The following is a 14367-nucleotide window of genomic DNA, read 5'->3' as shown; positions in this document are numbered from 1 at the left end:
AGTCTATCGCTGACTATATTTACAATTTTTTAAAATGATATTATACACTTGGTTATTATTCTTAAAAATATTAATCCATTGCAATTAAAAAAAAAAAATCTCATGAAGTAAATCCAACGAATATATTCTCTAAAATAAATATCCCATAAGAAAAATTAATAAAAATAAATAATTGGTCCACAAATTGAATTAATCACTAAAATAAATACCATTTATATATGCAAAAGAAATCATCTAAAATAAATGCCTCCACATTTTGCTTTATTTTTAGTATTCTGATACATTTCAACAAAACACAAAATGCTAAAAAGTTGAAGTATTGATCAATATATGGATATTTGCTTTTATCAAGCCCATAATTAATTCCCAATTATATTCTATTGATATTTTCCTTTCTTAATTTTCCATTATGTTTTATAATTAATAATTAAAAATGAATTTTCCATTTCATTCCTAGTGTTCTCTATATTTAAAGAATGATATATCCATTCATTTTTCACCAACCTTCAAATTTTGATTGGATCTTCTACTCTCTCGTTTCTCATCATTTTACTCTTCAAATTCTACATTTTGGCATAGAAATGAAGCTTCTCTTCGCTTTAATTTTCATATTTACTATTGATATTCTAACCTTATCGATTGTATCGGCTTCATCCAATTTCAATGTTCTTGATTATGGAGCAATTGGAAATGGCAAAGCAGACGATTCAGAAGTGAGTAATATAAGCTACATTGTGAATTTTGTTTTGTTTTGTTTTTTTTTTTAAAAAAAAACACTTCTGATTGTTTCTTTGATCTACAATCTTATAATAACTTGTTTTCTTTGTATTTTTCTATGTGACAAGGCTTTTTTGAAAGCTTGGAATGATGTATGTGGAGCAACAGAAGATAGTCCAACATTACATGTACCTGATGGAAAAACTTACCTCTTGAACCCTCTCAAATTTCAGGGTCCTTGCAAGTCTAATCAAGTCAATTTTGATGTAATTTATCTTACTCTATTTCTCATAGAAAACACCCTACATTTATAATACATTATTTAATAAAATTTGCATTTTTAATAGTCTTAACTTCAACCCACAATCTGTTATTATATGATTGGATTGAATATTTTGGAAATTTTACTTCTAATTGCATGTTTTTTTCCTTAAATATATAAATATATAGCTTAGAGGAACTCTAATGGCTCCAAGCAAGGATGAATGGCCAAGTGATGGTGCAGATAAATGGGTCCAATTTTATGACATAGAAGGTTTGAATCTCAAAGGAGCTGGAAAATTTGATGGTCAAGGCTCTTTATGGTGGAAAGATTGTGATCGTAAACATTGTAAACGACCAACGGTATGTTTTAAGTTCCTTATAAAACTTAGGGTTTGATGGATTGATTCATAATGCCAATAATAACTAAAATATGTATGATTTTATAGGCATTGTTTTTCCACAATTGCAACGGACTTCAAGTGAAAGAAATGAAGCATATCAATAGTGGCAGGAATCACATCTCCATAAATGATTGCAATGATGTTATTTTTTCTAATATTCAGATTCTTGCTCCCGAAGAGAGTCCTAACACTGATGGAATTGATATTTCCAAATCAAAAAATGTTCTTATCCAAGATTCTTTTATAGCAACAGGTAAAATATTAGTAGTATTATTATTTTTTTGTAGTTGATATAGTTTAATTCATGATTATACATTTTTTTTTTCAATTTTTTCTTATTAAATTCATGTAAAAATGTAGGTGATGATTGTATTGCCATTAATGAAGGATCTTCCGATATCAATATAATTGGTATCACTTGTGGCCCTGGCCATGGCATAAGGTAAAAATCATAATTGTTTTTCTTTTAACTCTTTACAAAATCCATATTACATTTGATATAATATTCTTTTTCCATTTTTTCATTTCAACAAAGTTTTGTTAATTTTCAAATTTTCTTCTCAAACAAATTGATTAATCATTATAATTTCTACTTTCCCTAAGAATGTTGTGTTTATTTGAATGATGTAGCATTGGGAGCCTAGGAAAAGATGGTGCATATAATGTAGTTGAAAATATTCATGTAAGCAACTGCCTCTTACAAGGCACTCAAAATGGAGTTAGAATCAAGACTTGGCAGGTGATTGTATTTTTTAAATTTATTTATATGCAATGTTAATGTAAATTATATAGATAGTTATAAATAATTTTCTTGATTGTAATTACAGGGTGGATATGGATATGCAAAGAATATCACATTCGAGAAAATAACACTCAAGAATGCAAAAAATCCAATCATTATTGATCAATATTACACATCTTATGCATATTCGAGAAAAATAAAGGTAAATATACAAAAAAAAATGAAAATTTTTCTTTGTTCTTATTACATTTTGTCTATATATATATATATTTATAATATTGACTTTTTTTTTTTCTTCTAGGGAATGGACATAAAAGTGAGTGATGTGACATATCGTGAAGTTAATGGAACATCAGCAAATGAAGATGCAATTACTTTGAACTGCTCTCGAGCTCGTTGTACAAATATTATACTGGACAATGTCAACATAAAAATGATAACTCTTGGAAAAGAAGCCAAAGCTATTTGTCAAAATGTGGATGGAAAATTTTTATCTACTGTCCCAATTGTGTCTTGCTTATCAAAATCTCATTAATTTTTTTAGATGCATTTTGATATATGATTGAGTTGTAATATTCGAGAAAGGATTGTTTAGTGTTCCTTCTCCTAATTATAATTCTATTGAGCAACATTTTTAACTTAAAAGTTCAAGTCTCAAATCTATTCTCGCATTTTTATCATCTATACCCTCCACACTGATCACTTGTTGAACTCGAAAAGAAAGGTTAGAATTCGATGAGCTTTCTCATCTATTGATAACATGTGATTTAATTTGACAATATTTAGAAATATAACAACCCTATATAAAATAATATCATAATTTTCATTAATATTTAGATATTTACAACAATTTAGACTCAATTTGGTAACCATTTGATTTTTTAATTTTAAATTTTTGAAAATTAAGCCTATAAACATTCATTCTAATTCTATTTTTCTTACTTTGTAATCTATTTTTTACATATGTTTTCATAAGAAAAATCAAATATTAAAAACTAAAAAAAGCAATTTTTAAAAAGATGTTTTTTATTTAGAATTTAGCTTAAGATTTCAACTCTTGTATTTAAGAAATATGCAAGTCATCCTAAGAAAATAAGAGAAAATAGATTTAATTTTAAAAAATAAAAAACAAAAAACAGAATGATTAGTGAACAGTCTTTAATAATTTCACATGAATGTCAATATATATCATATTTTATGTTTAAACCTCAAATAAGAAATTAATTTTTGGATCTAAAATTGGGTAATATGTGTGATACAACCGTTGTTATTTGGTAGTTATCTTCAACACAAAAAAAAAAAAAAAAAAAAAAAAAAAAAAAAAAAGATAAAAAATATAATACAGAAACGATTTATGTAGTCGAGGATACACCCAATTTCTTTTTTCTTTAAAATGTTGTCATTTTGTATATATAATATTAATAATCAAGGCATTTTTTCCCTTCAAACTCCCGAATTTTCTTTTAAATTATAACAGATTTTTAACTATGGTATTTACATTATTATCTTTTTCTCTATTATTATGTTCTTTTATTTATCTATTTATATATTTTCAATAATTTTGTTGGCTTCATTTTATTTTCAGTGGGACAATTTGAAATGTTGCTTTCTTTCTTTCTTTTGTATTTTGCAATAAGATTGGTTAAGTTTCTTAAGTTGGTTTTTTTATTTTGGCTATTTTCTCTGATTTTACTTTTATTTTTACACCACATTATATTGGTGCATTTATTTTCTTAAAACTATGTTTTTTCCTCTGTTTAAATCATAGGATTACTTCACATCATTCATTTTTGCTGCTCTCAACTTTTAATAAAATATTATATACATCCACCCTAGGAATTCAATTTTATAAATGTTTGACCAATATTTTAAAAAAAAAATTCCCATTTCAACCAAAAATCTTTCCATTAAAATCTGGCTACTTTGGGCTAGGATTTCCATGTAGAAGAAGACATATTACTGAATGAAACATATCTTTTCTTATGTTGACATGATCCAAAAGTCTACCACTACTACTTTTATTATTTTAAAACCCTTCATTTTAGTTGATTTTGTACTATAATATTCCATTTTTTATTTTAAATTTTGCATAAATAAAAACAATATTAAAAAGTTTAAAACTATTTTTTAAAAAAAAAAAAATTTAGATAACTGGAGTTCGGATAATAGATACCTTTTTATTCTAGTTACCTTAATTTGCACTCTACTCTTTAAATGCCTACTAATTATAATAATAAATAAATAACTTAAAACATCGTGGCAAAAACAACTCCAAAATGTCAAAAAAAAAAACAACAACAACTCCATAAATCTTTTTAAATACAAAATGGGAGCTAAAGTTATTATTTAGATTATTATTTTGACAAACAATGGCAAGAGAACACATAAAATAAGAAAATAGATATATATTTGTAGCTGAAGTAATGATTTCATGGTATTAACATGACCTTCGTCTTTAAGAGGTCAGAGTTTCAATCCCACACCCTACAATTATTGTACTAAAAAAAAGTATATTTAGTATAAGATTCGAAAAAAATTAAATTAAATTTGGAAAAGTTATAGTTTAACTCAATCTCGACCGCGATGGACCGAGAAAAACTAGTTTAACAAGACTAGTTGTGAAAAAGTGAAACTTAAAAAAGGTTATTAGTGTATATAATGATACAAGATTAATTAACTAAACTATTTAATTTGAATATCATTAAACCTTTAATCAGTGAGAGGGTGGGGATCCATTGTTCAAGTTCTGAAATCTGCATTTTAGATGTAGTCAATTCTTCGCGAGTTGTTCACTAATCCTTTAATGCATAATTTGTTTATTGTCCAGCCATAAACTAAATCCTTCTCAGACCAGCGAGAGGATGGGGATCGAGCTCTCATAGACAGGAGTTAACTCAGATTTCAGATCGAGTTGCATATGATAATCCTGTGAAATATTAGTCTCTTAAATTAACGGATTTATAAAGAGAGATTAAATATTTTTTGATCCAATCTTATAACTTATTAGTGATAAGTTTGTCGATAATAAACTTCTGTCAGTGATAGAAGTATTTCAATTATAACTTATTGATGAAAAGGTTTTATCACTGATAGACTTCAATATGTGATGTAAGCATCTCTAATGATATGGTTCTATTAGTATTTTTCTTTTAGAAACAAACTTGTTCGATAATCATTCCTGTTTCTTCTTTCTAAATTTTAAGAAACGTTTCTAAAAAAATGCTAAATATGATAAGTTAATAAAATAGTTTCTTTCGGTTTGGTTTGTAGTTATACTTAACATTCTATTTTAATAATTAAATTTAACAATTGATTTATTGGTGTCGAGGGACTTGTGAAAATAATGATAATGATGATTGGACACTCTTAAAATCTTGCGTTCAAACTCCAGCCTTGTCAAAAAAAAGAAAATTTTTAATTAAATAGTAATGGTAAGGGATGAAAAATATAAATAAACAATGAAATATAATTGACAAATTGAACAAGAAAAATTAAAATAATAAAACTATTTCACTTAATATTTAAAAATTAATTTAGTTTGACTACGACAGATACCACTTTTTATAGCATTTCACTAAATCATTTTTAAAAAACAGCTATGGAAAAAGAGGAAAAAAAAAAAAACAAAAGAAAAAACTAGAGGAAAAACTTTCAAAATTTACTCCTTTTGCATGCTTAAATTTTAGAAACAATGGTAAGTGGTAATAGACTCGACTTTTCTCTTCTTTCTCTCTATTTAAAACGTTACAGAACTCTCCATGACCAATTTCTCTCAAAGCTTCATTCCCCCAAGCAAAATCAGAATACGAGACGGAAAACAACCAACCATTCTCCAAGTCTTTTCGCCGGATTCATATGCCATGTCGAGAGGATTCTTGGCAGTGAACGGCGACTTGACGAACCTTGCAAAGACGAAGAAAGAGGGCCCAAAATCTTTACTAGAGCAGTAAAGCATCACAATGGTGGAAGTCCATTTCTTTTCTCCATTTTTATTCTCTTCTTGCCCTTTTTGTCTGACTCTCATATGAAACCTTCATCGTCTCCTTTCTCTTGTGAAATAATCAAAATAGTGGTGATCTACTCTTCTTTCTCTCGGGCTTGAAATCTCGCCATCTCCCTGTTTGAGCTTCTCTTTCGATCCATTGATTCTCAGTCTCTCATCTTTTTTCATTCTTATGAAGTAATTTTCTTCCGCTCTTGTTATGGTTCACAAGTTTATATGTTATTTAAACATGATTTGGAAATGAGTTTTTATTCTTTTGACTTTTTTTAGTTAAATCGTTTTTTTGTTAACAAGAAATTGATTGAAATTTGAGTATTTTCGTGTTTGGTACATTTTTCCACTTTTTGTGAATTATTTGTTGTTCTTTCATTCTTTTCTTTTGTTTTTTTACTGTTAACTAAATAGGGGATGCTTTGTTATATCGTTCTGCTTGTTGGGTGTCATAATTTTGTTCACTTTCCATTTCTACTTGAGTTTGTTTGCTCTTCTAGTTTGGGAATGGTTTGATGGCTAAAGATTTGGACAATTTTTTCATCAATGTAGTTCGCCCTTCTAATTTGAGTACTGTTTACTCTTCTAGTTTGCGGATTTATGGGGAAGTTCCTCTCTGTTCATCTTAGAATTCTTGAAATTTGATAAGGCCATTAGTTTCCAAATTGTATTATTTTTTGAATGCTCTGTAATATTGTAACCATTTGTCTATTTGGTTTTTAGATTTGATTTGAAAATAGGTACATTAAAAATTTAAAATGTCTTAAAAGGTAGTTAGATGAAAAGCTTTCGATCCTACCTCTTGGTCGTCCTTTTTGGTTAATGTAAGCTTGATTGTGATTAATTTGCTATATTAGCTAATGTGTCAGAGTTAAATCACACATTTAATTTGCTATTTGGTTTCTTCTTTTATTTTGTTCTTGTATGTTGTTTTGTTTGATGTGGTATTTTAGGTCCAGTTTTCTGTTTTTGCATTTATGTTTCACATATGTGTGGATTGTGCTTCCATGTTCTTCCTAAAAACTACATGTGGGTGGTTTAGAGATCTTTTAACCATAACCCTATATGAGCCCAGATACGCTACTAAAACAAATACAAAATGGGACATTGATGCTTTATCTCCCTCCCTTCATTGTATTCACTATTTGTAATACAAAGCTTGATCTTCTTCTTCCTTTTGATTCTGATATAAACTTTGGAATGATTATCAGCAAATTTCTCAATGTAAATTATCTTCTCACTAGAATGCGAAGATTTGATTTTCTATTTGTGATTAACAAGACATGTTGGTGATGATTTTCAATCACACAATAACACCAAGAAAAAGGTTGTGGTCTATACTTACATTTCTCTTAGTGGGAGCCATGGAAAACAATAAGGGTCAAAGTGGTTGGCAACAGTTTTGTTGCCTTTAAGAAGAACATGCAGGAAATAGAACCTCACTTTAAGCTTGGTAACTTTAATTCTTTGCTTTCTTTGCAATACATATATATAGTTAGTCCTCTAAATCCCGTATGTATTGACATCTACTCCATTATGATGCGTGATACCGGTTTTTCATTTGCCATGGCTAGCATTCATCATTACCATCTTACTTGTAGGTATCGTGTATTTATTATAACTCAACACTGTATAAATATATCTGGCCATATAAACTAGATGAAGCTTTTTATGTTAGAAGTTTTATGGTCTTGCTTGTAGAAAAAAATATAACATACTAGTACTTTGTAAATTGAGCTCTAAAATATGAATGTGCTAACATCTTGAAATGATTTGATACATATATATTCTAATAGGTTCTTCAAAAGGGTTAGCTTCATTTCTACAAATGTCAAAGGAGAGAACAAGAGTCGGTAAATTCATTAATTAAACCCTTTTTCTCTCTAGCCACCATTGTGGGTGGTTAAGTAGTTTTTTATGACTAATGAAATAAATAAAATATGGTTTTTAGTTTTTCCATAACCACTACACACGGAAAAAGTGAATCTACATGATAAATTGAGAGCTTATACGATAGAGCTTGTACTCTACACGATTGAAGAATTTTCTATACGATAATGTGTTCTTCCTCAATCGTCTTCCTCCTCTAATCTCACAAACTCTCTCCTAACCAAAATAGTCAGAGTCCACCATTCTTAGGTTTACACCCTCAGAATACCAAAGTCACCAAGTGGTAGTATCCTTCACTTTTGGTTCGAGTATTCTTGTTGTTGTTCGAGGAGTTCGTGTTTGTTCGTGACAGTTTGAGGGATTTACGTGAAGAAGAGTTCTTTAAAGGTATAATCCTTGAACTCTTTTGTTGATCAAAAGCATGTTGTAATTTTAGTTAAGATGCATAATCTGAATGTTTGACTGTAAATGTTTGTTTTCAATCTCAATGGAATTTGGAAGATCCGCTTCTACTCATGGATATTGTAAATCAAGTTCCTTCAATTGGTATCAGAGTCAGGTTGTAGTTCTGATTCCAAATTCCATTTCTATATGGAAATCGTTTACAGTTTGGTGGGTTTTATTTTCTACATTGCATTTAATCGTTAAATGTATGTGGATGGTTGTTGATGGATATTTATGGGATAGTTGTCTCTGTTTTGGCCTTCTGTTTAAGTTACAAAAGTTAATTTGTAAGGGCCTCTACGTTTTTGGGCATTAATTCTTGTAATCGAGTATGTATTCGTTATTGTTTTTGAGTCGTTCATGAAGCTTCAGACGTGAAGGTTGCAGTGTGTTTCGTTGAGGAAAACGAAACGGTGGTCACATCGTTTAGCTGTAGCAAAACGATCGTTTAGATTTGGCTATGCAAGATTTGTGTAGATTTTTCTATACGATCGTGTAGCATCTGCTAAATGATCGCATAGTTAAATGCTATGTGATTGTGTAAAGTTATTACACGATCGTGTTGCATTAGCTACATGATCGCGTAGGCGCTCGAAGAGTAAACAATTATGCGTATTTGATACTCGACACAAGGCATGTGTGTTAAACGATTATGTAAACTATCATGCTCATCACATAGTCAGTAACTACACGATCGCATAGTATACGATACTCGGTGCACACTACTTGATCATGTAGACTATCATGCTCATCGAATAGTCTTTAGCTACACGATCGTATGGTATGCGCTACTTGAAGCACGCTGCACGATCGCATGGACTTTCATGCTCACGCATAGTCCAAAGCTACGTGATCGTTGTTACATGATCGTTTCTACTCGACGTTCATTGCTCGACGGTCAGGAGATTTACTACACGATCAAACTTCAAGACTTTAAGACGAGCGGTTCAAGACCCGGTTCACTTGTTCCGAACCGGTGGACTCCAACTTTTGTAATAGATTAATCTTTTCTTTTCCGATTTTGAGATTAACTATCTCGGTCTATCAACTTTATTAAATATGCATGTGATGTATGTTTATTTTATATGCTATAATGTATGTTGTATAGTTTTAAAACTCACTATAGGTTATGCATTTTATTTCATGAATCATTTTATATTATAAGTGTTATAATATATTAGTATGCATGATAAAATTACTTAAACCATGGTCAAGCATTATATAATATAAGAGTATAATATATGTATGTATTATAGCATATTCATGCATCATTTATATTATAAATGTTATAATATAATGTTGAATGTTTGTATGGAATATATGCTATAGCTTAATTCATTCGTGTAGATTTTTCTATACGATCGTGTAGCATCTGCTAAATGATCGCATAGTTAATTGCTACGCGATTGTGTGAAGTTGTTACAGATCGTGTTGCATTAGCTACATGATTGCGTAGGCGCTCGAGGAGTAAACGATTGTGCGGTATTTGATACTCGACACAAGGCATACGTGCTAAACGATTATGTAAACTATCATGCTCATTACATAGTCCGTAGCTACACGATCGCATAGTACGATACTCGTTGCACACTACTCGATCATGTAGACTATCATGGTCATAGTCCAAAGCTACGTGATCGTTGTTACACGATCGTTTCTACTTGACGCTCATTGCTCGACGGTCAGGAGATTTGCTACACAATCAAACTGTAAGGCTTCAAGTCAAGCGGTTCAAGACTCGGTTCACTTGTTCCAAACTGGTGGACTCCAACTTTTGTAATAGAGTAATCTTTTCCCAATTTTGAGATTAACTATCTCGGTCCATAAACTTTATTAAATATACATGTGATGTATGTTATTTTATATGCCATAACGTATGTCATATAGTTTTAAAACCTACTATAGGTTATGCAATTTATTTCATGCATCATTTTATATTATAAGTGTAATAATATATTAGTATGCATGATTAAATTACTTAAACCATGCTCATGTAAAATATAATATAAGAGTTATAATATATGCATGCATTATAGTATATCCATGCATCATTTATATTATAAATGTTATAATATAATGTTGAATGTTTGTGTGGAATATATGCTATAGCCTAATTCATTACATGTTTATATAAAAGTTATATATTAGTAATGAATGAACATTGCATGAAACATGACACTACCTTAGGTTAATTTATAATAGTTATAAATAACTTATTTATGTTATTCTTGCAATGGTTGGTTTTAATTGTTTCATTTCTTATAAAAGTTATAATAAATGAAATTAGAATTAAAATCAATAATTAAGAGTTGCATGCAAGCCTTAGGATTTAATCATTTTTTAAAAGTGTTTTAAAATTTGATAGAGATAGACCTAAGATCACATTAAGATTAAAAATCTAAGTTTAATCCTTTAAATCGGTTTAATAGGATTAAATTTATTCCTAATAAAAGATTAAATATGTAACAAATGTATCTATAAGAGATCTTTTGGCTAAGGCTGGTTCTGGCTAGGTTGGGGTATTTAAGTCGATGGAAACGTCGCACCCCTACCTGGGAACCTACCTGGAAAGGTGAATTAGATAGATCTGTTACATGCATGCAAATTTAATGAAAGTCTGTTAAAGAGTTTAATAAAACTTGAATCAAAGTTGTTTATTCATCAAAAGTAAATGTAATTTTTTGAGCAAATTAAACAAATCATTTAAATAAAATTAGTAACCGGATTTTCTAAGTTAATTACCCTAGGTAGAACATTCAGTGGGAGGTAAATGGAGTATATGATACTTCACTTTAACGTCTACACATTTCTTCCTATAAGTTCACATCGTGAGATCTATCCTCGGCCTCGTGGCACCATGGATGTCTCCCTACGGGCGGCATTTGGGTAGGTCAATACCGAGGTGAATGGAGAGAATGTTCATAGTAAAGGGGAGCGGGATGTATGACAACATATCCCCGGTCTCTCTCATTAGGTTGGATAAAGTTTTTGTGGCATCGTAGGTGTCTCCCTAAAGGATGATAGTTTTGCACAACTCTTTATTCGATATTAAAAAATAGATAAGGTTGCTTTAGTCTCTTGTCCTAATCGACTTTTCCCTAAGGTTGGCTCATTAAGGCGGGACTCTAGAACCTAAAATGAGGGGGTTACACTTACACAGACTTTTCCCTCAGGTTGGCTCATTTATTTTGTATATACGTTAGTCATTATTCGTTTTTACATAACTAAGTTAGTCGATTTAAAATAATAATAAATAAAGTATTTTATATTTAACTTGTAACTATATTAAAAAATAATTAAATATTAAATGTAAACTAACGAATCTAAATATTTAACTATTGATTGGATAAAATTAATTATTACTAGGAAAGATTATATTTTTAAATTTTCGTCCACAGCTTCCTAAACATGCACTTTTAAACATATAGACTGTAACATCCCACACCTTTTTATTTATTTATTAATAATGTAAAACTTTTCCCTTTTCAGTAATTGTCCTTAGTTGAAGGGCATGTTTGGAATTCTGAATTTAAAGTATAAATGCGAGGATTTAAGTGTTGTCGTAGAATTTATTAAAAATTATTCAATTTGAAAATTTATGGCAGGAATTAATTATTTTTGGAAAAAGGGAAGGAATTAAATAGTATAAAGTGGGTTAAGGAAATGATCTAATTAGAGTTATATTATTTTCCTTTTATTATTATTATTATTATCTTTAGTATTTTTTTAAAAATAAAAAGGACCCCCTTACCTTCTGCCTCACTCACGTGAGCCCCCCCCGTTTTCTGCTTCCTCGCCGCCGTTCGTGGGTTCCGCTGGCCAGATCCCGCCGGTCAGACATGCTTTCAGTCTGCCCAGATACGAGCCGCCGCACGTCCGCCGCTCTCAGTCCACCTAGATTCAAGCCGCCGCACGTCCGCCGCTTTCAGTTCATCTAGATTCGAGCCGCCACACGTCCGCCGTACTCTGCCGCCCAGATCCGAGCCGAGTCTCTCCTCCGCTACCCACCGCATCACTTCCGGCTGCTTCCAGTGCCGCCAGCCCTGTTCGTCGCCAGGACCTGCCTACACCACTAGACTTTTGCTTTGAGTAAGCGATTGATTATTTTCGGCAAGATTGTGGTTGATCTAGTTTGATTACCCATTTGGATTTTGGGTTAAGATTTTGTTATCTCTATATTTGGAATCCAGATCCAAGATTGGAGTACTTCGGAGTGCACAGCGTGCTGTTTAGCGGATTCGAGTTCATTCGACAAGTATTTTTGGTAAGCGTTGTGACCCTTGTTGTTGATTGTTAGGCACTTTTGGTTGTTGGACTGATGGAGAGTTTGGTTTTAGTTTCTTGAAGGTTCCAAGTCGTCGTCCTTTGGGTTCTAAAATCTGCTAAGAGGAAATTTTGAGTCGAAATCTCGCGAGTGTTGGTTGATCAAGTTTCGTTGGGTAAGTTTATTGGTGATCCCAAAATTTAATTTGTATGTATGGATCTTGGTTCCAAGAATTTAAAATTTGTGTTATGTTCTGTATTAGGGGACTTAGTTCAGGGGTTTTTGGTTGGAGATCATTAGCTTGGATTAAAAATTGGAATTGGATTTTGAGGTAAGTAATATTACTACTGGAACTGCCCACGGGCCAAGCTTTAGTTGTATGCTAGCATGATAAGTGTATGTTATGGTAAATGTTAGCATATTAATTGACAGTATGACCTGAATCAAAGTATGTTCTGGCACGAATTCTGAATTTTTTACATACACACCTAAGTACTTAATCGTTAGTATGTGATAGTATGTGTTTTCATATGTCGATGTCTGATCTGCTGGTGTTGAGGCATACTTGCATGTTGTAGATTTATGATGTAAGTTAGACATGAATGATGTATAATATGTCGTTAAGAAATATGGGTATGTGATGCAGCCATGGTATTAAGGATTGTTATGTATGCCTTAGAACCATACAATGTTGAATCTTAGAACGTTAAGACTTTGTGAATATCCTCATTGATTAGTTAGATGCTCACCAGTTTGTGTTTCCTTCGAGATTCACCAATTTGTGTTTCCTTTGGGATTCACCAGTTTGTGTTTCCTTCGGGATTCACCAGTTTATGTTTCTTTCGAGATTCACCAGTTTTGTGTTTCCTTTGGGAATTCATCAGTTTTGTGTTTCCTTCGGGATTCACCAGTTTTGTGGGCATACTTAACTACAATAGGATAGGACTCAATCTCTTATATGTTACATGTATTTATATGTCATATGTATCTAGAGGACATAGATGCCTAGCCTGACCCTAGTGGTGAGGTTACTTACTGAGTATTTTATACTCATTTTCTTATGTTGATGTTTTAGGTAAGGGTAGAGATGCACCGGCAATGGCGCAGCAGAATTCATGATTGAGCCACTGGGACTAGTTTTTTTTACGCTTTCGCATCATGAGATTTAGAGTTCTTTTCATGTTTCCCTTAATGTTTAGTTTTGATGTTTGAAACTTATTATTAAGAATTGTTTTTTATATGTACTTATTAACCTTTATGATTTATGGGTACCCTATTATTGTTTTTAACAATTGCATTTAATAAATGTCTTTTGAACTTCTCTTGTTTTTAATTAGCATTTATTTCAAATGACTGAGCGTCATTTTAAATTCTTTGCATGCATTTATTTTAGTAACGGTCTTACCTAGGTCTTGGGGATCGGGTCGTTACATAGACTAACTATATCTGGTTCTTTTTTAAAACCAATTCGTCCTAAACATGCACTCGTAACACATTTTTGTCTACATACTAAATTTTCTAAAATCACTCTATTGAACTCTTAATTAGCTTAACAACTGTACAATAGAATATAATTAATTTATTGAAAGAGACTATTAAACCTCGTACATAAATAAAAGCACTAAAAAAAAGGGACTGTTGCAAATATAGA

At 30.9% G+C, this 14367-nt stretch overlaps 1 protein-coding gene and 1 long non-coding RNA gene across 2 annotated transcripts; both read left to right on the top strand.

Moving 5' to 3' along the window:
• The first annotated feature begins 581 nt into the window (after positions 1 to 581).
• LOC120078477 (probable polygalacturonase At3g15720) lies at positions 582 to 2659 on the top strand. Its single transcript, XM_039032748.1, has 8 exons — positions 582 to 713; positions 846 to 983; positions 1168 to 1341; positions 1428 to 1635; positions 1743 to 1824; positions 2013 to 2121; positions 2210 to 2326; positions 2426 to 2659. The coding sequence occupies exons 1-8, from the start codon at positions 582 to 584 to the stop codon at positions 2657 to 2659; spliced, it is 1194 nt and encodes a 397-aa protein (XP_038888676.1).
• A 9541-nt stretch (positions 2660 to 12200) lies between these two features.
• LOC120069976 lies at positions 12201 to 13908 on the top strand. The gene is made up of 5 exons (XR_005479740.1): positions 12201 to 12541; positions 12643 to 12716; positions 12790 to 12891; positions 12979 to 13047; positions 13792 to 13908. It is a non-coding gene; the product is annotated as an uncharacterized LOC120069976 (long non-coding RNA).
• The last annotated feature ends 459 nt before the right edge of the window (positions 13909 to 14367 follow it).

The sequence above is a fragment of the Benincasa hispida genome, chromosome 1 (assembly GCF_009727055.1).
Source record: "Benincasa hispida cultivar B227 chromosome 1, ASM972705v1, whole genome shotgun sequence".
Lineage (NCBI taxonomy): Eukaryota > Viridiplantae > Streptophyta > Magnoliopsida > Cucurbitales > Cucurbitaceae > Benincasa > Benincasa hispida.
This window is presented reverse-complemented; position numbering and strand designations above follow the sequence as displayed.

Excerpts from the sequence above, each read along its gene's own strand:
- LOC120078477 (XM_039032748.1), top strand. The coding sequence starts at position 582 with ATGAAGCTTCTCTTCGCTTTAATTTTCATATTTACTATTGATATTCTA. Across the intron at positions 1,342-1,427 it reads AACATTGTAAACGACCAACG|GCATTGTTTTTCCACAATTG; the intron begins GTATGTTTTAAG and ends ATGATTTTATAG. Across the intron at positions 2,122-2,209 it reads TTAGAATCAAGACTTGGCAG|GGTGGATATGGATATGCAAA; the intron begins GTGATTGTATTT and ends TTGTAATTACAG.